Source organism: Nannospalax galili, unplaced genomic scaffold (assembly GCF_000622305.1).
Source record: "Nannospalax galili isolate Female #2095 unplaced genomic scaffold, S.galili_v1.0 scaffold384, whole genome shotgun sequence".
Taxonomy (NCBI): domain Eukaryota; kingdom Metazoa; phylum Chordata; class Mammalia; order Rodentia; family Spalacidae; genus Nannospalax; species Nannospalax galili.
This window is the reverse complement of record NW_008352648.1, coordinates 2,037,026-2,058,956: the sequence shown is the minus strand read 5'-3', so window position 1 is coordinate 2,058,956 and position 21,931 is coordinate 2,037,026. Positions and strand designations below refer to the sequence as shown.

At 41.2% G+C, this 21,931-nt stretch overlaps 1 protein-coding gene across 8 annotated transcripts in view; it reads right to left on the bottom strand.

Annotated features, from left to right (window-relative positions):
- Hectd2 (HECT domain E3 ubiquitin protein ligase 2) overlaps nt 1–21,931 on the bottom strand; it is a 406,920-nt gene that overhangs the window by 232,934 nt on the left and 152,055 nt on the right. The window contains exon 10 of one of the 8 annotated variants that reach the window (XM_029554346.1): nt 17,538–17,576. The exons of the other annotated variants lie outside the window; for them this stretch is intronic. Within the exon in view, the coding sequence (XP_029410206.1) occupies nt 17,553–17,576 (24 nt within the window). The 3' untranslated portion in view covers nt 17,538–17,552. Of the gene's footprint in view, nt 1–17,537; nt 17,577–21,931 lie in introns of those variants that run through there. 8 annotated transcript variants of the gene reach the window in all.

The following is a 21,931-nucleotide window of genomic DNA, read 5'->3' as shown; positions in this document are numbered from 1 at the left end:
GCTATACCTAGTTTCTTCAGGGATTTTATCATGAAAGGGTGTTGAGTTTTATCATATACTTTTGCTGTTTCTTGAGATGATCATGTGATTTTTGTCTTTGATTCTATTTATGCATTTATTATGTTTATTGTGCTGTGTTCCTGAGTCATCCCTGAACTACTGTAATGAAATGAATCTGATGATGATGTGTGATCTCTTAAATGTGTTGCTGAGTTTGAGTTGTGTGTTGTTGAGAATTTTGCATCTCTTTAGGGACACTCCCCATTCCTTTCCTTTCTACCTGTGTCCTTATCTGGTTTTGTTGTCAGGGTAATACTGTCTTCATAGAGTAAGCTTGGAAGTATTCTTTTCATTTTTTTCATGTTACACTGTAAGCATAGATGTTATTTTTCAGGTTCTGCTAAAATTCAGTAATTAATCCATCTGGTCTTGGGCTTTTTTTTTATTGGGAGACTTTTATTACTGCATCAGTTTCATTACATGTTATTTATTTATTTAAGATTTTTATTTTAAATTTCTTTTTGATTTAATTTTGATAGGTTACATGTATCCACAAATTATCAATGATTTTGTAAAGATTTTTCAATTTACTGGACTCATATGAAAATTAAATCAAGTGTTTATATGAAAATTAAATAAATTTTAAAATTAATCCCTAGTGGACCTCTGAATTTCAGTGGCTTACCTGTTGTAATATTCCCCGCTTTATCTCTAAGGCCATTACTCTCTCTTCCTTTAGGTTTCTTTGGCTAAGGGTTTGTCAATCTTAGTAATATTTTCAAAGAACCAGCTCTTTATTTAATTGATCCTTTGCATTTTAGATTCTGTTTCATTAATTTAAACTCTAATTTTTGTTATTTCTTTCTTTGTACTGCTTTGTGGTTTGACTTGTTCTTGTTTTTCTAAGACCTTAAATCTAGTTCAGATCTGATTTTTTGTTTTTGTTTTGTTTTGAGATAGGGTCTTCCTGTAGCTTTAGCTGATCTGGAAGATCAGACTGGCCTCCATTTCTCAGAGATTCATCTACTTGCCAAGTGCTGAGTGCTGTGATTAAAGGTGTGTGTCACCACACCCAGCTAAGATCTGATTATTTATTTATTTATTTACTATTTATTTTTTAAATTTTATGTGTATGAGTGTATCATCTGCATGTATGTAAGTGCACTGTGCTGTGCAGTGCCCACAGAGGACAGAAAAGGGTGTCAGATTCCCTAGAATTGGAGTTATGGACAGTTGTTAGCTGCCATGTGGGTGCTGGGATTTGAACCAGGATCTTCTGCAAGAAAAGCCAGGGCTCTTAACCACTAAGCCATCTCTCCAGCCCAAGATCTGATTTTTTTTTTAATGTAGGCACTCATAGCTGTAAATTTCCCCCTTAAAATTGGCATGTCTGCATCTCTTAGATTATTATATGTTGTTTCCAGTTTTGTTTGCTTAGAGAACTTTTAACAATCCCTCCCTCAATTTCCTTGAGATCCAGGGATCATTCAAAATTGTACTTACTGTTCTATCTCTATGTGTTTTTAGAGTTTTTGAAGTTTCTCTTACTTTTGATATCTAGTTTTATTCTATTATGATTGAATATGAAAGAAATTCTTCCAGCTTCTTTCATTTGCTAAAGCTTGCTTTGTCATCTAAATTATATTCTATTTTGGAGCACATTCCATGAGCTATTGAGAATATATATTCATATTTGTTGGATAAAATATTCTGTAGATACCTGTTAAGCCAACCTGACCTGTAGTGCGGTTTGAAGTTCATTTGTTGGATGGATTATCTATTGTTGAAAGTTGGGTATTGAAGGGATCTACTATTATTGTATTGGGACTTATGTATTCCCTTATGTGCAGATAGGACTCATGAAAATGGATGTAACAGTATTCAGTATCTATATTATTTACAATTGTGTATCTCTGGTTCCCCTTTCCAATAGACTGTGCCCACTTTGTTTCTTCTAGCTAGTTCTGGTTTAACTTCTCCTTAGATGGGTACAGTTACTTGCTCTTGCTTCCAGATTCCATTTTCTTGGTAGATTATTCTCCATACTTTCACTTTCACTCTCTGTGTGTCTTTATCAGTGAGATGTGTTTCTTGAAGATGGGAAACATTTGGATCTATTTTTTAATACAATCAGCTAGTCTGTGTATTTTGATTGGAGACAATTACTTAAGACAATTTATATTCAAGACTATAATCAATAAGTATAAACTAATTCCTGTCATTTGTTTTTGTAATGTTTATTTCCAAATGCTCATTTGTGTATCTATGGGTCTAGTGGGACTTATTCCTTCCTGAGATCCTTTGGTTGTGTTTAACTTCCCTTTATATGCATAGATTACTATAAGTATCTTCTGCTGCGCTGGCTTAGTGGCCATGAATTGCTTTCATTTATGCTTCTCTTGGGAGCTGGTTATTTCTTCTTTGATTTTTAAACAATACTTTATTATTATTATTTTTTATTTTATGTGTGTGAGTGTTTTGCCTGCATGTATCCAAGTGTAATGCCCATGGAAGAATTTCTTTCATATTAAATCATAATAGAATAAAACTAGATATCAAAAGTAAGAGAAACTTCAATGCCCATGGATGTCAGAAGAGGGCATTGAATTCCTTGGAACTGATGTTATGGACAGTTGTTGGCCACCATGTGGGTGCTGGTCCTCTGTAAGAGCAACCAGTGCTCTTAATTGCTGAGCCATCTTTCTAGCCCCTTCTTTGATTTTTAAAGGTAGCTTGCTATACACAGTAAACTAGGTTGGCAGTTATTCTCCTTCATGGCTTGAAGTACATCATTCTACACTCTCCTGACCTTCAAGGTTTCTGTTGAGAAAACTGGTGCTACCTTGATGGGTTTGCCTTCCTGAGTAAGCAAACACTTCTCTCTCACGGTATTCCTTCTTTGTTCAGAACACTTGGGATTTTACCTGTGTGATATGGGAGCTTATTTTCTTGTCTTATCTGTCTGGGACAATAAATTCTTCTTGTCGGTGACTGTCCATCTTTTTTCCAAAGATTTTGGAATTTTTCTGCTTTTCTTTCACTAAATAGGTTTCTCTGCCCTTATCTTGTGCCTTGTATAGTCTTTGAAATGAAATGCAGTTTACTTATGGAAAACAAAGACTTTTAACATTTTTTTTTACCATCATTCCTCAGCATGTCATTAAATTAGTGTAACTTTGGAGGAGTTTATTGTGTTAGGATGTTTTATTTTTTAAGATTTATTTTTATTATTTTTATGTGTATGTATATATGTCTGTGTATGGGCATGTGCCCTTGAGTGCAGAAATGTTGGATCCCCTAGATCTGGAGTTATAGGAGGTTGTGAGCTGCTTGATGTGGGTGCTGAGAACTACACTCCAGTGCCCTGGAAGAACAGCAGATGTTCTTAACTACTGAGACATCTCTCCAGCCACAGAATGTTTGATTTTAAAATTTTCTGTTTGAGTTGCTGACTTGAGTTTCATTTAAAAGAAATCATTAAATAAAATTTAGCTTGGTAAATAAAATTAGGACAGTTAGGACAGAATTTACAGGAGTTTCTGAAATGACTCCAAACATCATTCTGTCATTTTGTACTGTCATATTTATATAAAAAAGAATTTTGAATATTGATGATTATAAAATCAAAATATCAATCTACTCTAAAATTAGTGTAGATACTCTATGTCTTGTGGTATAAAATATTCAGCTATAATTTAATTCTTTATGCAAAAACAAGCAAGCACATATTATTATGTAAGTTTTCTTTAATCTTTAAAAAATGGGAAAATTATATGTACCAAACAATTGTTTTAAAATACACTTATGATTTATTATCATTAACTATTTTATTTGTATACTTATTTTAACTTTCAATTTATTATTTTCATTTTATGTGCATGAGTGTGTTGCCTGCATGCACCTGTGTGGTGCATTGCCCACAGACGCCAGAGGGTGCTGGATCCCCTGGAACTGGAGTTATGGATGGTTGTTAGCCAATATGTGGCTTCTGGGAACTGAACCGAGGTCCTCTGCAAGAGCAGCCAGTGCTCTTACCCACTGAGCCATCTCTCCATCCATGATATGTCTGTTTTTGTTAAACATTTCTTTGTACCAAGCTTCTCATTGATATCCTGTATTGCCTTCCTTAATGTGCTCAGCAGTTTTTCTTGGAATACTTGGATTTAAAAATATTTTTTTTTGAATTGTTGTCTGGCATTTCAGCCACGTCATTTGATGGAAAACTTTTGGAGGACTAATGTTGCGCTGTTTTTATTTAAATAATTCTTATATCTCAATGTAGAGATTTGTGCATCCATTGAGATGACTGTCTCTTACACTTTTACATCAGAGCCCATTCAGCAAACAGGCTCCTGATAATGCGTTCTGGGATTGCTTTGAAGTGTTAGATGTATTTCCAATTGGAATTTGTAGCAAAGTGTCCCTGTTATTTCTTTGGTGGTGATCAGTGTATTTTGGTGCTGGGCATGCTCTGTCAGATCCTGCATGTCTTGCTTTCTCTATGGGTCTTGAGTAGAGCCCTAATAGATGAGGCAGATGTGTTGTAGACATCAATATATGGGACGTGTCACCTGTGATTACTCCTCTGATCTTGTCAACAATGCCCAGCTGCAGAAAGGTATGGGAATAACCTGTGGTGGGGCCCCTCATAGGTGTGGCATGTGCAGTACCTTTGTTGTTTCTCTTGTTCTTAATGTAGGGTTGAATGTGCAAGAGTGAATCTTCATGACCCTCCTGGCCATTTCTACTTTGCTCCTTGTCCTGTGATGGGGTTTTTAATCTCACTTAATTTTTAAAATTAAAGTATTTTCTGGTTTTCTCTAAAGCAAGTGCACTGGCTCTCAGCCCAGCTGAGTGTATCTCAGGGGCAGAACATGTGCACAGTGTACCCAAAGTGTCACACCAGACCACATAGAAACGGGGAGCACATGACAGCATCGGCAACAAATGGCAATGAACCACATACGGGAATGAAGTAAAAACCTGTGTCAACTGGGACATCTGTCACTCAACACTAGCATGAATGCTGGGGGCGTAGAGACAGTATAAATCAAAAGTTCTACGAGATGATAAGAAAAGAGAGGAAAAAATAATAAGAGAAGAAATGGAAAGAAAAAAAGAATGTTCAAAATGTGAAAAGGGACAAAGGAGAAAAGTGGAAAATGGAATTCATAATTCAGAGGGAGGGAACTCATACACATAAAAGATGATAGATATAGGTAGGTAGGAAGGTAGGTAGGTAGGTAGGCAGGAAGGCAGGCAGGCAGGCAGGCAGGCAGGCAGAGAGGGAGGGAGGGGGAGAGAGGGAGGGGGAGAGAGTGAGGGGGAGGGGGGAGAGAGAGAGAGAAGGAGAGAGGATACCATTAGAAGGGGGAGAATGAGTGGCAAAATAACAATACAAAAGAATAAAAAAGAATATCTGGGACCAGGCATGGTGGTGCAAGACAAAAGAGGCAGGCAGATCTCTGTGAGTTCAAGGCCAGCCTGGTTTACATACAAAGTTCCAGGCCAGCTGTGGCTACAGAGAGACCCTGTTTCAAAAGGACCAAGAAAAATCTTGACAAAAAGGAGAAAAGAACAAAAAACATATACATACCTATATGAATCAGTCAACAAAGATTTAAGAACTCTGACCAAAAAAAAAATAAAAATAAAAGATCTAAGAAAATGGAAGCATTGTAAGGATATGTTGGTAGGTATTAAAGTACAGGAAATTCAGTGGGCGGTTAGTAAGAAATGTGCAGATATAGGAGAACTAAATATGATAAAAATATATTTTATGAAATTCAAAACAATTAAATATAAAAAAGCAAAAATATATAAATAAAAATTTTTAAAAATTTCAAAGTTTCTAAATATGGCAGTCTACATCTCTGGGATGCTATTTTAGCATTGAAAGAAGAATTTTAAGTATTTGTCCAAATTTTGGAGTAAAGAGTATAAAACAATCATTTCATACATGGTCATTTTTACTTAATAATAAACAGTGTTGGGTAGTCATGTGTCCAAGAGTGCATTTCCATTGCCTCTGACAATCCGGACTTTGTGTGTGTGTTCTTAGGCTATGTGCCCCTTGGAGAGAGCAAAGACAGGGAGTACCCAACCCTTCTCTTTGGTTTGCTGGCCAGTCAGTCAGTGGGAGTGACTGAGGATCCAGCTGTTGAAACAACTTTGCTTCTCTGCTCACTAGTGCAAGGTAGTATGGAATCAAAGCTCCCTTGGCTGGAGTTTGCTCTGGACAGTTTAGCACTGTATGCTGTCAGGGCTGTGTTGGCCTTAAGCTGAGTTCAGTTCTCAGGAGGCCCTGGCAGGCCCCTGCAGCCCACAGAGAGCACAGGACAGCAAACGTACTAGGTGGAGGGTAAGCAGCAGGTCCTGTGCTTCCCCTCAGCCTTGTAGCCCACGACTATTGTTTTCAAGGCTCGGCCCTGAGGGGTCTTCTGATCCTCCTTAGCTGGCTACTCCAGTCACAGTCTCAAAGGGAAATGGAGCCCCACTTGCTCTCATGTCTGTGACAAATCCCACTGCATAGATTTTCAATGAGCCTGTTTCTGTGGCATTCTACTGTGGCTACACTGGGTACAAAGTGGATGCTTGCTGGGATGGCAGGGCAGTATTTGCTGTGAGGTCTGGGGCTGGGGAGTGGGAGTATAGGATAAATGTTTCCCAAAGCCACTAGCTTGGGCTGATCCCCCAAGACGCTGCTTGGTATAGTGCCATACTCTTACATTGAGAGACACACAGGCACCTCATCAAACACAACCTGTGCACAGCTTCTTGGTCAGCTAAGCTCTGGCTGCCTTTCTATTCTACATCTGTTGGGTGCTGGTTTTGCCCACCAAGTCTCTTCTGACACTCTGCTAGCCTCCCCTCTGTTGCTCTGCCTTCCACTGGGGGCTCCTGGCTGACAGGCTCCTTTGAGCCCTCTTGCTTTGATGATCAGACTCTAGGTTTTGGAAGTCACTATCTGCCCAGTATGGAACTTCAGTGCACCTCTTCAGTCACCCACCTTGCTGAGGTGTTTCCTTGGTGCTCCCTTCTGAGTCTTGAAGGCTTCAGAAAGTGCCGCTTGCTTCCAGCTCACCATCTGGGCTCTCTGAGTCCTCAGTTCAGATCTGCGATCCCCTTGTTGGTCGCTTGGGTAAGTGCATTTTGTGAACAGGTATGATTATGTAGTTTTGTGTGCTTGTATGTTGCTTACTAAAATTATATGTTTAAGAAATTCATATGTTTAAGAAAGTCATGAGGAAGGCTGGGGGGATGGCTCAACAGTTACAGCCTCCTATAACTCCAGTTCCAGGAGATCTGATACCCTTTATCTGGCTTGCATAGGCACACACACATACACACAGAGAGAGAGAGAGAGAGAGAGAGAGAGAGACAGACAGAGAGAGAAAGAGAAAGAGAGAGAGAGAGAGAGAGAGAGAGAGAGAGAGAGAGAGAGAGAGAGAGAGAGAAAGAGTGAGAGAGACACAGAGAGAGACAGAGGGAGAGAGACAGAGACAGAGAAAGGCATGAGGCAACAGAGAGTGAAGTCAGAGCTATTGCTTCAATTCTGCCTTGTATTAGAATGGAGTTTGGACACCACCCAGTTTAGCACTGCCATTTTACAGATGGGGAAACTGAGGTCTAAATTTCATGTGGATTGTTAAGAGGTCATGCCAGGTACAGTGGCAGGACCAGCCTTGGTTCTGCAGTTTTTGATTCCTAGCAGTGGGATAAAGACAACAGGAATGCTCAAGCCTTCCCAGGGGTTTTCCTAGATTACCAAAGGATGCCAAAAGCCCTCTTCTTTCTGTGGCACATTGTTGTAGGGAAAGAAGGTTGACCTCCTAGGGGTTTTGGAAGCTTGCCTTCAGTGTTCCTGTGCCTACACAAAGCTCTCTTTTTCAGAAACAGTGCTTTTCTCAGAACATTTCAAATGGAACGAATGCACATCAATCAGCATGGAGTGGCAATCAACAATCAGCTCCCTATTCATGCAAGCAGGTGACCCAGAGGCTCCAGACCCCTTTTACCATGGTCAGTTGAGAGAGATACCATGCAGTTCCAGGGAAACCTGGTCTCAGGAGCCTTTCAGATTCTTTCTCCTGAGGATACAGGCCTGTTACAGATGGCTGGGAAGACATTTCTTATTCTTCCCAAAGTAAAGATCAGCCAAGTTAAAGGAGGAATGAAAGAACTTTAACCTCAGGAGGCTGCAGTGCTTGCCCCAGCTGGGGTTTACAAGCACGTTCAGGCTGTCCTCTGAGATGGAAGTAGCCTCATTCTTGCACACCACCCCTGAGGTTGCACTGCATCCTTTCATTTTTCACCTTCAAGGCAGATCTGCTCCCTCCTAGTTAATGCCAAAGGCAACAGAAGTATTGTGTGTTGACTGCGCCCCCTGCAGGCCAGGGTAGAGGACTCAAGTGTACGTCCATAACTCTCTTCCTCCATTTTCCAGGGATTTTCTGCTTAAGTCAGATTCGTGGACTATTGTTTCCTCTCCAGCATCTCTCTCTCTCTCTCTCTCTCTCTCTCTCTCTCCCACACACACACACACAAACACAGGGACACACAGACACTCCTATATGAGCACATAGCTAGCAAACCACTCAGAAGCATGTATACATGTATACACACCCTTCTTTTTAAGCCCTTACTCATCTGAATTCTGGCCCAGTTATGGGTGGGAATTCCATCTCCCTCTCATTCCATTTGTGTTATCTGGATTTTACTATAGTCACACCTGAGAAAATTCATTAGCCTGTGAACTAAGTAACTCTACCAAGGGAAGGAATCCTTTACTGGCTTTGAAGTGGAGTGCAGTCAACAGAAAGAAGCCAGGTTCCAGGAAGAGGGACCACCATCTCAGTTTGCATAGGACGACAGGTTTCCTGAAGTTTTAAGTGCTAAAACTGGGACACTCTCATTATTACCTGGACTCCCTAGTGGGGTCTGGAGGTGTTAGCTCTCCTTTGAGCTTTCTCTTCTATTCAATGATAGGAAATGGAAGAATGTGGACCAAGGAGAGAAAGGAGAGTCAAGAGCTCTTACAGGTTATGGGCTTTTGGAGGAGACCCACAGTATACAGCAGCTGGTCTGGATTTAATACCCAACTGTATTAACTCTGTTTTTGAATATTCATACTAATAACATTTCTTTAATAACATGAAAAGTAATCTCAAAATTTCTGTCAAATAAACATTAATAGCTTTCATTTGCATGTTGTCTGTAATTTCTTCTTGCTCTAGCTAAACAACACACACATCTCACAAGAGCTCAAATGTAGTAACTATCTTGTGGTCAGTACTTTCCACACATCCTTCAGAGCAACACTGTATTTTTACTTTATCAATTTGATAAACGAGGAAACTGCCTGGGAAGGGCAGATAAGCTGCCTAAAGTCAATGACAGAGAAAAATGTGTGCCCTGGTCTCTGACCACAAAGCCTGGGCTCTAATCCACACGCATCTGGCTCATTTTGTATGTTGCTTCCTGACACAGCAGCACATCATTTAACACTCTATAATTATCTCCCCATTCCCATCTCACCAATCTTTCCACAGTTCCCTCTGTATGGTTTGGATTTTGTCCTCTGTTGCTAATGTCTCTTGTAAATTTCCCATTTGGCCAACAGAGATCAGACTTGAGCTAGGTTACATCTGCAGTGGGGTTTTGTGGGGAACCAGTGGAGAGAGAAGCCACATCCTTGGTTGGCAGTGCCAGGATGATGGCTCCCTGACAAGGAACCCAGGGACTTCTGGGGCAATGCTGGTTACTGAATTTGGAGAAAATCACAGATTTTATCCTTTCTGAATTTACTTTTTTATTGCTTTATGTTTGTTATTTCCTGGTCTTTGAAATAAATTCACATGCACAATAGAATGAAGCTAAAAGTTTCTTTCCTACTTTCTCCACACTGTCATCTGACATTTTATTTTCCTGTAAACATTCATGAAATTTAATCTCAATCATTTCTATTTGTAAGACATGCTTATATGAACTTAAAATTTTAACTTTCACTTACATTGCACGGGATGACATTAAGCTGCCAGATAGATTGAGGCAAAGATGAAAGATTTCCCTTTTCCTAATGAAGATCGTAAGCATAAAAGAATCAGTGTCTGGGACTGTTAAAATGACCCAGTGGTTAAGAGCACTGGCTGCTCTTGTAAAGGACCCAAGTTTGATTCCCAATATCTACAGGGCAGCTAATAACCGTCCATAATTTCAATTGCAGGGGATTCAATGCCCTCTTCTGACCAATGTGGGCTTTGCACAACATGGCAGACCTTAAATCCAACTAGAAAGTGGTTGGCTACTCCCATAATATTCATGCCACTATTGAACTGGTTGTCACATCTTGACAGGCCAGTTGTAATTCACAACGAAAAAGAAGGGGGGGAGTGTGCTGGATAGCTTTAGTGTCAACTTGACACACCTGGGTTGAGGGAACCTCAATTGGGGAATTTCCTCTATTGGACTGGCCTGTGGCCATGTCTGAGGGGCATTTTCTTGATGAGTGATGTGGGAGGGCCCAGCCCACTGTGGGTGGTGCCACCCCTGGGCAGGTGGGTCTGTGTTGCATAAGAAAGCAGGCCAAGCAGGGGTCAGGGGAGCGAGCTAGTAAGCAGCAGTCCTCCATGGCCTGTGCTCCAGCTCCTGCCTCCAGGTTCCTGCACTGAGTTCCTACCTTGGGCTCCTGGATGAGCCTGTGACCCAGGATATGTAAGCTAAATAAACCCTTTCCTCCCCAAGTTGGTAGTGGTCAGAGTGTTTTGTCGCAGCAATGAAGAAACAAACTAGGACAGGGAGCGCCCACTTTTCTGTAAATAAACCCGCAAAGCCAGGTTTGGTTCCAGAACCCACAAGGCAGTTAACAACCTTCCCTAGCTCCAGTTCCAAGGGATCCAAAGCCTCCATGGGTACTGCATGAATGTAGTGCACTTACATGCATGCAGGCAAAACACTCATATACAAAAATAAAAATAAAGTATATTTTAAAAAGTAAAAGAGGGCACAGTTTTAATCTCAGAACTTGGAGTTCAAGGCCAGCCTCATCTACATAGTGAGTTCTAGGCCAGCTGGGGCTACGGGGAGACCCTGTCTCAAAAAGCCAAAAAAAAAAAAAAAAAAAAAAAAAGTAAATGGGCTGAGGATTCAGTTTAGTGGCAGAACACTTACCTAACACGCAGAAGGCTCTAGATTTGAACAAGCCCCAGTACTTCAAAACCAAAGCCAAAACAAAACCAAGGGTATGAATGTAGCCACTTCACATAAGCCTTAACATCTTAGGTATAAAGCCACCACCACAGCCAACCTTTGTTCCTGCACAGTGTACTCCTCAGAGGATGGCAGTGGCTCTCTTCCCCAGGGGACCTCTGTTGCCTATGAGCTTGGGTGGTCTCACTGGCTTACTGGATGAGGTAGGGCAGACACTGGACACAGGCTCCTAGCTTACTTGAACCTTCTCAAACCCGGCGTGCACACCGTCTTTCAAGGTTTCCACAGAACCAGGCCTCCCAAAATGGCATTGTTAGAATTTGAATCTAAACTGCCCCTTAAGGGCTCTTGTGCTTGAATCCCTGGTCCTCAGATGGTAGTGTTTGGGGAGGTTGTGGAACCTTTAGAATGTGGGGTGTGACAGAAATAGGTCACTAAAGCTGGGCTTTTGCGGGTTATATTCACTCCTGGTTCTGGCCTGTGCCCCTGCTTCCTGGATGACCACAATGCCAAAGCAGGAGCTGTATGTATGTTCCTGTCACAAAGGGTAGAGTCACTAAGTCCCTATGCCTTCTCCACCATGATGGACTATCCCCTTTGAAATCATGAGCCCAACAGAACTCTTGCTTCCTTAGGTTGCTTCTGTCAGGAATTTTGTCAGTGATGAGGAAATTAACTAATATAGATATCGTGAGCAGAGGCAAGGGAGGGGGAAATGGCAATTTGTTTGCCTGGACACCTCTTTGGGGTGATTTGGGGTATGAACTTTAAGCATTACCTCATCCTCTAGTTTTCCAGGTCAGAGACCATCCATATACCTCCGCTGCCCTGAAGAGCCTAATTAGACTAATTTTCCTCCCCCTTAATTGCTGTTCATGCAACTGGTTACTGGGCTCATACAAAGTTTGTGCTTGCTCATGTGTATGTTTTTGTGTGGCATATGTACCCAGGTGTGCATATGTATATGGCAATGAGAGGTCTAAACTACGTGTCTTCCTCAATAGCTTGGTACATTAGTTTTGGACACAGGCTCTCTCACTGAACCTGGAACTAACTGATTTGGCTAGACTGGCTGGTTAGTGAGCTCTAGAGATCTGCCCATTGCTGTCCCCATCCCTCCAGTACTAGTTATAGATGTGTACCAACATGCCTGGATTTTATGTAGGTACTGGGGATCTGAACTCTAGTGTTCACGCTTGTATGGCAAGCACTATACTAACTGAGCCATCCCCTCAGCACCTACAAGTTTCTTAAAAGACCAAAAGTGGAAAATAACTTTGTATTATGGCACTTTAGAACATTCTTTATGACAGGTAGACAGTGGCTCCTCTTGCCAGTCTAGGGACAGTAGTCCTGCAACAGAATCTGCGAGTTCATACTATAGCAGTTAACACTCACGTGATTCATTTAGGATTTTCTTTTCTTCCTGAGAATCACTGGGCAAAACCCTAGCTGGGACTGAGGGATAAACAGTGCAGACTGGCCATGTGCTAAGGAGTTGGCAGTGTGACAAGGCTGACAGATGGGACACAGCAATTACAGCAGTAGGGACCGCCTGGCCTCCCTTTCCCTCATGGGGACCAGAGGAGGACATGACCTACCCAAGACCATACGGCTAGTCAGTGGACAAATGAACAAAACCATCCCTGATGACTCTGAGATTCTTGTTCCTTTTCCATCACTACAAGATTCAAGCCAGAACTCTGGGCTGCCCTGCATGGAAGCTCAGTGGCAGTTCCAAGATGGTCTTCAGAGAGCATAACTTGAGAACTCAGGAAGAGGTTTCATTGGATCATTTCATTTCTTGGCCAGCCCAAGTGGGAAAACTCCCCAGGGCATACCCCTTCCTTTTCTGCAGCTGCTCCCAGACTCCTTTCATGTAGGGAGCTTAAAAGATGGCCATTTGGTGCTGGTAGGTGCTGATCATTCCGGCACAACTGGCACCCACCCATAGGGAGCAGGGCCCTCTGCATTTAGTACGCTGATGTTGGTTTTGCACAGTTCCCCTTAGGCCTTCCCTGTCCCAGGGCCACTCTGCTCTTCCCAGAGTGCCCAAGGGACAGCAAGTCTTGGGACTCCAGCAGCTGAAACAGAACTGCTTTTTTTCAGTTCAATCTCTGCCTGCCATGGGAGCTGGTTTGAGAGTCTGGCCTGGACTGGCACCAGGGCCTTGGTCTGAACTGGAAGATACAAGGCAGGGTCCAGTTGGGTCTCTTTTCCGGCTTTTGCCACCAGGGGAGAGAGAACTGACCACTCCCTCATGTGGAAGGAAGGTAACTTTAGTCGGCTCTAGCCGGGAATGGGAAGTGTGAGCCGGGGATGAGTACATTAGTGTTAATAGATGGAACTGGACATTCCAGTTTCTGAATTGGAGCTGTTTTGTGATTTCAAGTGTATTGAAAAAGACCTGATGACTACTGAAGTTTTCATTCAGTGGAGGTGACTGTGAGAGACACAAATAAAGTAGATATTCAGATTAATTAGACCCGGTGAGGCCTGCTAACATTTTAATTCTTAAAACTGAATTTATTGTGTGTTTGCATTTACATGTCAAGGTATACATGTGATGGTCAGAGGACAACTTATAGGAGGCAGTTTTCTCATGTAGAACTGGGGACCAAACTCAGTTGAGTCATCTTGTTGTCCCAGGACCTATTAATGAGCCATGCTGGTGGCCCATTGGTTGCCAGAGATCATGCAATTTGTCTTCAGGGAATCAGTGGTGGGACCCAAACAAGAATCTAGGGCTGTATTTCGCAGGGCGACTGCTTGTGTGGGGAGTCCTGGACACCAGGTCCCAGACAAGGCTAGTGGAGAAGACTTTTGAGGCTCCTTTTTCCCATCTTCTCCAAACTAAACCTAGCTCCCGGCCCTGTACCTGCTTCCACACCCCCACCCCTATTTCCTAAGGCAGTAAGGGTTTGGTTCCTAAGGGTTTGGTTGTAGTTGCTCCTGTCAGATTTCTTATCTTCCCACTTTCTTCGTCTGAATTTTCTGACCCGCCCCAAGAATTTCACCCAAAACCTAATAATTTAGACTACACTGAAGATAGGCTGATTGCATGGTGGTTGTGATGGTGGTGACGGTAGTGGAGGTAGGGGTAGTGGTAACGGTGGTAATGATGTGATGGAGGGTAATGTGGTGGTGGTGGTTGTGATGGTGCTGGTTATTGTGAGACATCAAAGAAACCTTTTTTCTGACCACACTTGCATTCATCTTGGTCCCACTGACATTGCCCTGGCTCTTCTGTGTTTTCTTGCCTGGACTATTGCACTGGGTTTCTAATCTGCTCTAATTTCCTCCTTGCCCCTACTCTTTTGCAACATATTCTCCACTAAACTCATAAGTGGCAATTAAAAATATGTAAATAACAGTCTCTCCTGTTCAAAATTCTATTTTGCTCAGAATAAAATGCAGGCTTTTAAAATTGTCTTGGAAGTGTCTAAATGACCTGGTCCAGCTTTCTCTACAACCTCTCCCGTGATCTCCTTGTCACCCACACTGGCTGCACTGGCTGAGGTCACTGGGCTGCCCTGAGCCCTGACTCCTACTGTTTTCTCAGGAATAATCCTACTCCCTGCCTGTGTAGCTCAGCCTCACCTTTTGGGTCTCTGCTTATGCATGCCATTTCCGTGGACAGGTCTGGGTCCTGCATTCTCTCATACTATTTATTTTCTTCAGAACATTCCCTTTGTCTTGTGTTTGCTTCTTCCTACCTCCCACCTCCTAATCCTGTAAATTCCACTGGTGTAAAAGTGGCCTGCTATGCTCACTACTAAGCAGTCTGGTGCAGGGCTGGGTATGCATGTGTTGACTCGGTAAATGACAGTGTCTTCCTGTGCACATCCTGGCTTGTTAGTGTTTCTTCCTCTAAGGTAACCATCCTCAGAATGGGTGGAAGGGACAAGAATGATTTCTGGGTAGGGCAGAAGACCAAAAGGAAAGAAATGGACCTTGCAGAAAGAACAAGAGGAGAAAAGGAAAAGTAAGAAAGGAGAATGGGAAGAGCACAAGGGTAAAGGAGGCATCCGAAGGCATGGAGATACAGAGAGAAACGTAGGTGACCAAGCTACGCAAAAGCCCAGACCCAGAAGGCCAGGACTGCAATGGACTGCCTGGCCTCCCTTTCTCTCATGGGAGTCAGCAGCACGTTTTGACTGTGAGTCAACTGCCCGGAGGTGCTGCTTGAGAGCTGGGATGGGGACACCATGGCTCTGAGCTTGTCAGGCCTGAGCTGTTTGTGGTTACTGTAGGAGAAAAGGAAGAGGAAAAAGGGAAAGGAGAGGAACAGAAGAAGATGGCTGGACTTCTCCATCCTGTGGGCAATGACAAGAAAGAGGCCTCAGCTCCAAGTCCTGGACACGGAATGCATTTATTTCTTCCCCAGCTCATCAAATATTTTCTGCTTGACGATAATGCTTAGAGGCTAAATGGGAACAGGAAGGCTCCACACCTTGACATATCTTAGACAAAAAACATTTTTTTAATTGAAGAAATGATCACTGGCACCTTGAACACGTCAAACTGACTGAAGAGAAAAATCTGAGATGGAGGCCATGTCAGGAAAGAAGGCTGTGGAGGATGCTGAAGACTCCTGTGGGCATCAGTCATTTTGAAATACAGCTTCATTCACTATTGTTTTCTGATGCTGGGTACTGGGCAACTGTTATGTGTTCAGGCATACCACAATGACACAGTAACACCCCTTTCTGGGCCCACAGTCTCCTGAGAAGAAATCAATGACTATGGGCTTGAGGAAAGGCAGTGGGAGAGGGAGAAATATGGCCAAGTGTGCTTGAGATATGGCGTGACTCACACTGTAGGAGGAACAGGCCCAGTGCTCAGAAGCAGGGGTGTATTGGAAGAGCAGAATTTTCTAAGGATGAGATGGGCTCTTGTGAAGCCCAGGGCATTTCTTTAGTCTTCTTCTGAGTCATGGTCTATGTTGTCTAGGTTGCCTTCAAACTACTAGGCTCAACCAATTCTTGCACATCAACCTCCTGAGTGGCTGGAACTTCAGGTGCAACACAGCTTCCCCAGGCTAGGGCATTTCAACAGGAGCAGAGCCTTGTAAGAAGCAGGGCTTTGGAGGGAGGAGCAAAATGTTAGAAACAGAGGCACGGCTTTGAAGTAGTGGATCCAGCAGGGCTTCTGGGAAGCAGGGTTTTCTAGTTTGTAGGAGGTGAGAGCTTACCAGGAGGAAAAGAGAAATATGTAAGGGGGATGGGCTCTGTAGAGGCCGGGAGATTGTAGAATAGTAGGGCTCTGTCGTGACCATGGAGACTGAGGGTGAGACAGCTTTGTAGAAGCACTGGGGCCTGATTGGGAGTCCAGGGGGATCTGCAGGATGAGCAGGGTAAGTAGTGGGAGTTATGGTGGATGAATGGGACTTGATTAGAGGCTAGTGGCTTTGGAGGAGCAAAACCATGCTGTTACCATGCATTAAGGGTGGAGGAGAGGGACGTTGTAATGGACTGGGTTGAGGAAGAAGTTTTTGTGGGAGGTACAGGGTGCTATTTAGGGAGGAGGGCTTTGAAAGATGAGCAGGACTTGGGAAGTCAGGCTTAGGGAAGGAGCAGGGCTGTTTAGAACATCAGGGTTTGTAAGGAGAATCTTGAGGTTTGATGAAATGGAGCTTTATAAAGAGCAGATCTGTAGGAAGAACAGAGCTTGTAGGAGAAACAAGTCTTCCTACTAAGGGCATAGTCTAAAAGAACAGGATTTCTTTCACTGAGTACTGTTGCTGCCTACTTATCCTTTTTGGGCATGACTATTTGGTGTGTAGGGTAACTATTCTGCCATCAAATTCCACGACAGGGGTTTGGGTGTTATGCAGTTTTATATATTTTATAGAAAAATATCACGTGTAAATTCCCAGCTATACACAAAGCAGAACTGCTTAGGCCTAGCCCAAGCTCAATATTCCTCTGAATTAGTGAAGAGATAAGGACCAAGCTTGTTCTGGCAAAGACACTTTGAAGACCTGGGTAAACTGTGAGCTGTCTTCTCAAATGAAGTGGGAAGAGTGACTAGCGGCTTACACAAATGTGTTTTCCTGCTTGGGGGATGGCTTCACCAGGTCCTCCAGCTGTCCTCCCAGCAGGTCATGCTCTGGTTAATGACACGCAAAGAGGGAAGTGTGCTATAGCCTGGTACTCCCTGTGTAGGATCCTCCATGCTCCTTCTCATTCTGAGCATCCATGGTGAAAGTGAAGCTAAAAGACAGGAGGCCAAATCCAGCTGAACTGTATTTTACCGAGGTGTCCAGCTACCCTCATCATTCACTAACATAGCAGTGGAGCAGAGTTGTTGCCACCTTCATGACTTACAAGTCTTCCACTAGTCTAACTAGAATCGCTGATGTTAGCCTGCATGCAGGATAAATGAAAAAAGAAAAAGAAAAAAAAAAAAAGCTAAAGGTTAGCCTCAAAGACTATGGTGCCAGGTGACATGGACTTGAATTTGCTGGATCTGTGAACTTGGAAAGAGAACACCAAGTCCCACTGTACCCAAGTTTCCTTTGTAAAGTGAGATACCAACAGATCATACCTCAGAGGGCTGCTCTGAGAATTAAATGAGCTAATATACGAAAAGGAGCTTAGAGTGGCGCTTAGCATACAGGATGTGGCTCAATGTCCATTGCCATTATTATTAGCATCCTTATTCTGGCTCTTTTTTGTAAATCCTGTATCACCATAAGGGTTAACAAATGTATAAATGCTAAACAAATTAAGCTTTGTGTGTGTAATTAGCTATTATAGTCCTTATGTCATTAAACAATGTCTTTAAGACTTAAAAAAAAACAAACAGTAAAACAACAACAGAAAGCAAAACAAGGGGGTTGGAGATATGACTCAGCAGTTAAGAGCACTGGTTGCTGTTGCAGAGGACTTGGGTTGGGTTTCCAGCACCCACATGGCAGGTAATAACTAATCATCTGTAACTTCAGTTCCAAGGGATCTGACAGTGCTCTTCTGACCTCTATGGGCATTGCATGCATGGAGTACTTACATACATTCAGGCAAAACACTCATATACATAAAATAAAAATTAAAAAACTGAACAGCTATGTCTTTAGAAAAATCTCTTTAACACTGTATAATATCAAATATTCAATAAACTTCAATAAAATTTGTGATGGCAATTTCACTTAAAGGAGCATTTTTTTTTTTTTGTCTTTTTGAGAAAGGGTCTCCCTGTAGCCCCCAGCTGGCCTGAACTTCGCTATGTAGACCAGGCTGGTCTCAAATTCACAGAGATTTGCCTGCCTCTGCCTCCCAAGTACTGGGATTAAAGGTGTGTGCCACCACACCCGGCTAAAGGAGAATTTTTAACAGAGGTAATAATCTGTAGCAACTAACATTAAGTAGACAAACAAAAAATATGCAATCAAAAATTTAATAACAAAGATACTATTTTTAACATGGTCAAATATATGTGGTTAAGCCCAGATTTTTTTTTCAAAAAGTATCCAGCTCAACAGTACAGTCATATAGTTTTGTATAGAACATTCCATAGATCCACAGAAAATACATGAGCACAAAAATAAAAATATTTAAAGAGAATCTCTAAGCAGCATTTTCTTTCTGCAAAACGACACAGATCTTATATTGATTAAATATCTACAAGTGCTTTTCCCTTACAAAAATACATATATTCTTAATAGTCTAAGTCATTAACAATGACCTGGTAATTCTTTCACTTCAATTTGAATGATCTATAAGCTAAATCTTACAACCACAAAAAGGTTTTTATTTGTGTATTAAGATGTTACCACTTTTGACGAAAAGCTTAAAATATTTCATATTTCAAAGTAAAATTAGCAACATAACTTAACAATATATTCTGTGCTAGATTTGTTTACTGTGAGGGTTATTCTAAGAACTGATTGCTGTTGTGTTGGCAGACACAGGAAAGCAAAGGAACTTTGGTACTCCGCCCACAAGCTCGTGTCCCGGACCACAGCTTCATAAGGACACTTAGGCCCCCACCCCCATTCTGAAAGCAACAGTAAAAGAAAACTGACCTCGAGTGTCAGTGGACCCATGTGAAGTGTACAGATAAACACATTAACCTGTTCACTAGCTATGCTACCCACAAATAGTTATTCTTCATTTGTACATTAGTTTCTTATTCCAGGAAGTGCTACAAGATGAAGAAACTAGGCCCAGTATTTAATATATGTTTCATGTGATTCTAGATTCAAACCTCATTAAATATAAGAGCATTTCTGAAAAATCAGTCTCAGTTTTGAATAACAGAAAAAGGGGCCTGACACATTTAAATACATGACAATTCAAAACAAATTATTTTTAAGTTTAATTTTTGAAAAGGAAATACCCAAACATTCTAATTACACTTACAAATACAAGGACAGCAAGTATACACACTGTTGTGTGAAAACTGCATTATGGGAAGAAAGTCACTTTTAAATGACTAGAAATACACTATTGTTTAAAACAAAATCATGAAAGCCCCTTACTGTCTAAGCACATGTTAATGAACTTTCAATCTCACGTTTTCCATCAAAATACTACTGAAATAAGCAGATCAAGTAAATCCAGACAGCTGGTTTCTGTGCTCTGACAGGGCTTCTTTAGCGTACTTGACATTTCTCATAAAGCAGATCAAGCAGACACGCTAAGTTCCTTATTGCCCTCCAAAGGCCTTACACATCTGAAAATAACGGTAACAGCATTTCAAATTTTTGTGATTTTAATCCAGAAAAGAAGTTACACCAATATCTTAGTAATATAAAGCTTAGTTTGCTAGAAAATTCCTTATTTAGAGGAAGGGGCTGGGGCTCTGGCTCAGTGATAAGAGTACTTGCTGACCAGAGCATGTAAAAGACTTTGCAACTCCTTTCACCCTTTTCATGCGCTCTGGGAAATTTACCTAGAACTCCAGGCTGACTTCACAACAGAAGTGTTACCTCGAAGGTGGTGCAGAGCAGACCATGAGCTCCCAAGAATGAATGGAATACTGGGACACTTTTTAGCACTTTGCGTTGTCAAATTCTGACTGCATGAATAAATTCTAATAAAATGGCTGCTGACAAACAAAGCTGCCTTTTAAGGAAGAAAAGAAAAACCAAAGTCCCTTAAGAAATTTTGTTTTTAAAAATAGAAAAAGCACTTCTGTAAATCTAATAGCATGTGCTACATTCTATACAAGCACGTCAGTACTTTTACTAAAGTCTGTCTTAAAAAAATTCCCATTGTTAAGAGCCAAGAGCTAAGTATAATTTTCTTTATAATGCCTCCACTGAATAAAAATCTTCTCTAAAATCTTAATTTCAATTTTCTTTTACAAGTTTGTGTTTCTCCCATTTTTATTAGGGGGCTATTTGTTGTGTTTACCTCTTTTTCATACTTGAGGTTTGCTTTTCTAAGGTCTTCCAGATAGTGCTGAAAAAATAATGAACATATTTGGGAGGAAGTATGCTCTGATTATTGCAAGAAATGCTTCTGACTCATCTCACCAAGAAATTTCACTTTAATGTCCTTTATTGGTGATAGTTTAGTAATTAGTCAAGGTTGTTACCTATTTAAACGTAAGTTGCAATCTAAGTTTCCAAGCTCTGAGCTGTCAAAATGCCTCTCCAACACGGTTGTTAATTAACAGTAAAATGTCTTTGGTAATTATCTATATTCTTAACAAAAATCTCTTGAACAGATTACTCTAACTTGCAAGCGCCTATTTAGATTGAAATCATTTATGAGACAGGTACAGATAACTGAGCATTTACGGAGTAAATCTAAAACAGAAATGCACTTTAGCAATGAGGCACTTTCTTTTAAATATTCAATAAAGCTAAACAGTTCACAATATAACACACTTATCTGTTCCTTAAGGAATAAGTTTCAATTTAGATGACATTTGAGCAAACTCACTACATATATACAATATGGCATATTACTAAGGGGTAGATGTGTGGTAAAAAAAAAATATTGAAAGGGAGTCAAAAACATTATTCAAGCCATCCCAACCCCAGACTGAATACAACCTCATGAATGTGCCTTTTGGTTCATTTTTTAAGCTAGAGAAAAGGACAGTTTTGATTTCTCTATCAACTGATACGAGTACTTCTATTTAAAGGAATATTTATAAACCATAGACAGTCTTTGTATCCAAGATTTCTTTGCCCTTTTATGTCTGATTTTTAAGGTAGGCAAAATAGATAACAGAATCTTTTATGGAAGTAAATTTCCTTCAGTTTATTGCTTAAGAACAACAGACTTGAATAACTTTAATTTAGGTTTATTCTTTGAGTTTATAGACGCAGAAAGTTATTCCTATAGGTTATTTATATGAAGAGGGTTTTATAAAGGACTCTGTATGTGTAAAGCTAACCACAGAAAGTGCCTGCGCATGTTTTCTATAACTGGTTTCTTATAAGCCTAACTGACGGGGAATTCAGTGCATCACTAGACATGAAAGTGGTCCTGTCCCTGGAAACTCAGTTGATATACAAAAGGAGGTTGGCCGAAGAAGCCCTTGGATATAGTTGCAATACCACATCACTCATACCTTATCACTCACATTCCAACGTAACAACAGATGTCCTTAATGCTATGTTTTGGCACATATTCTATTGCATCTCAGTAAAACTGTCAATGCATTAACATTAAATGAAGAGGTTTTATATAAAACTTTTCAATTTCATAATTGTTTTTCCTATGTATTTCTTGGAAGATGGTCAAGTCACATGGAATCACATAAC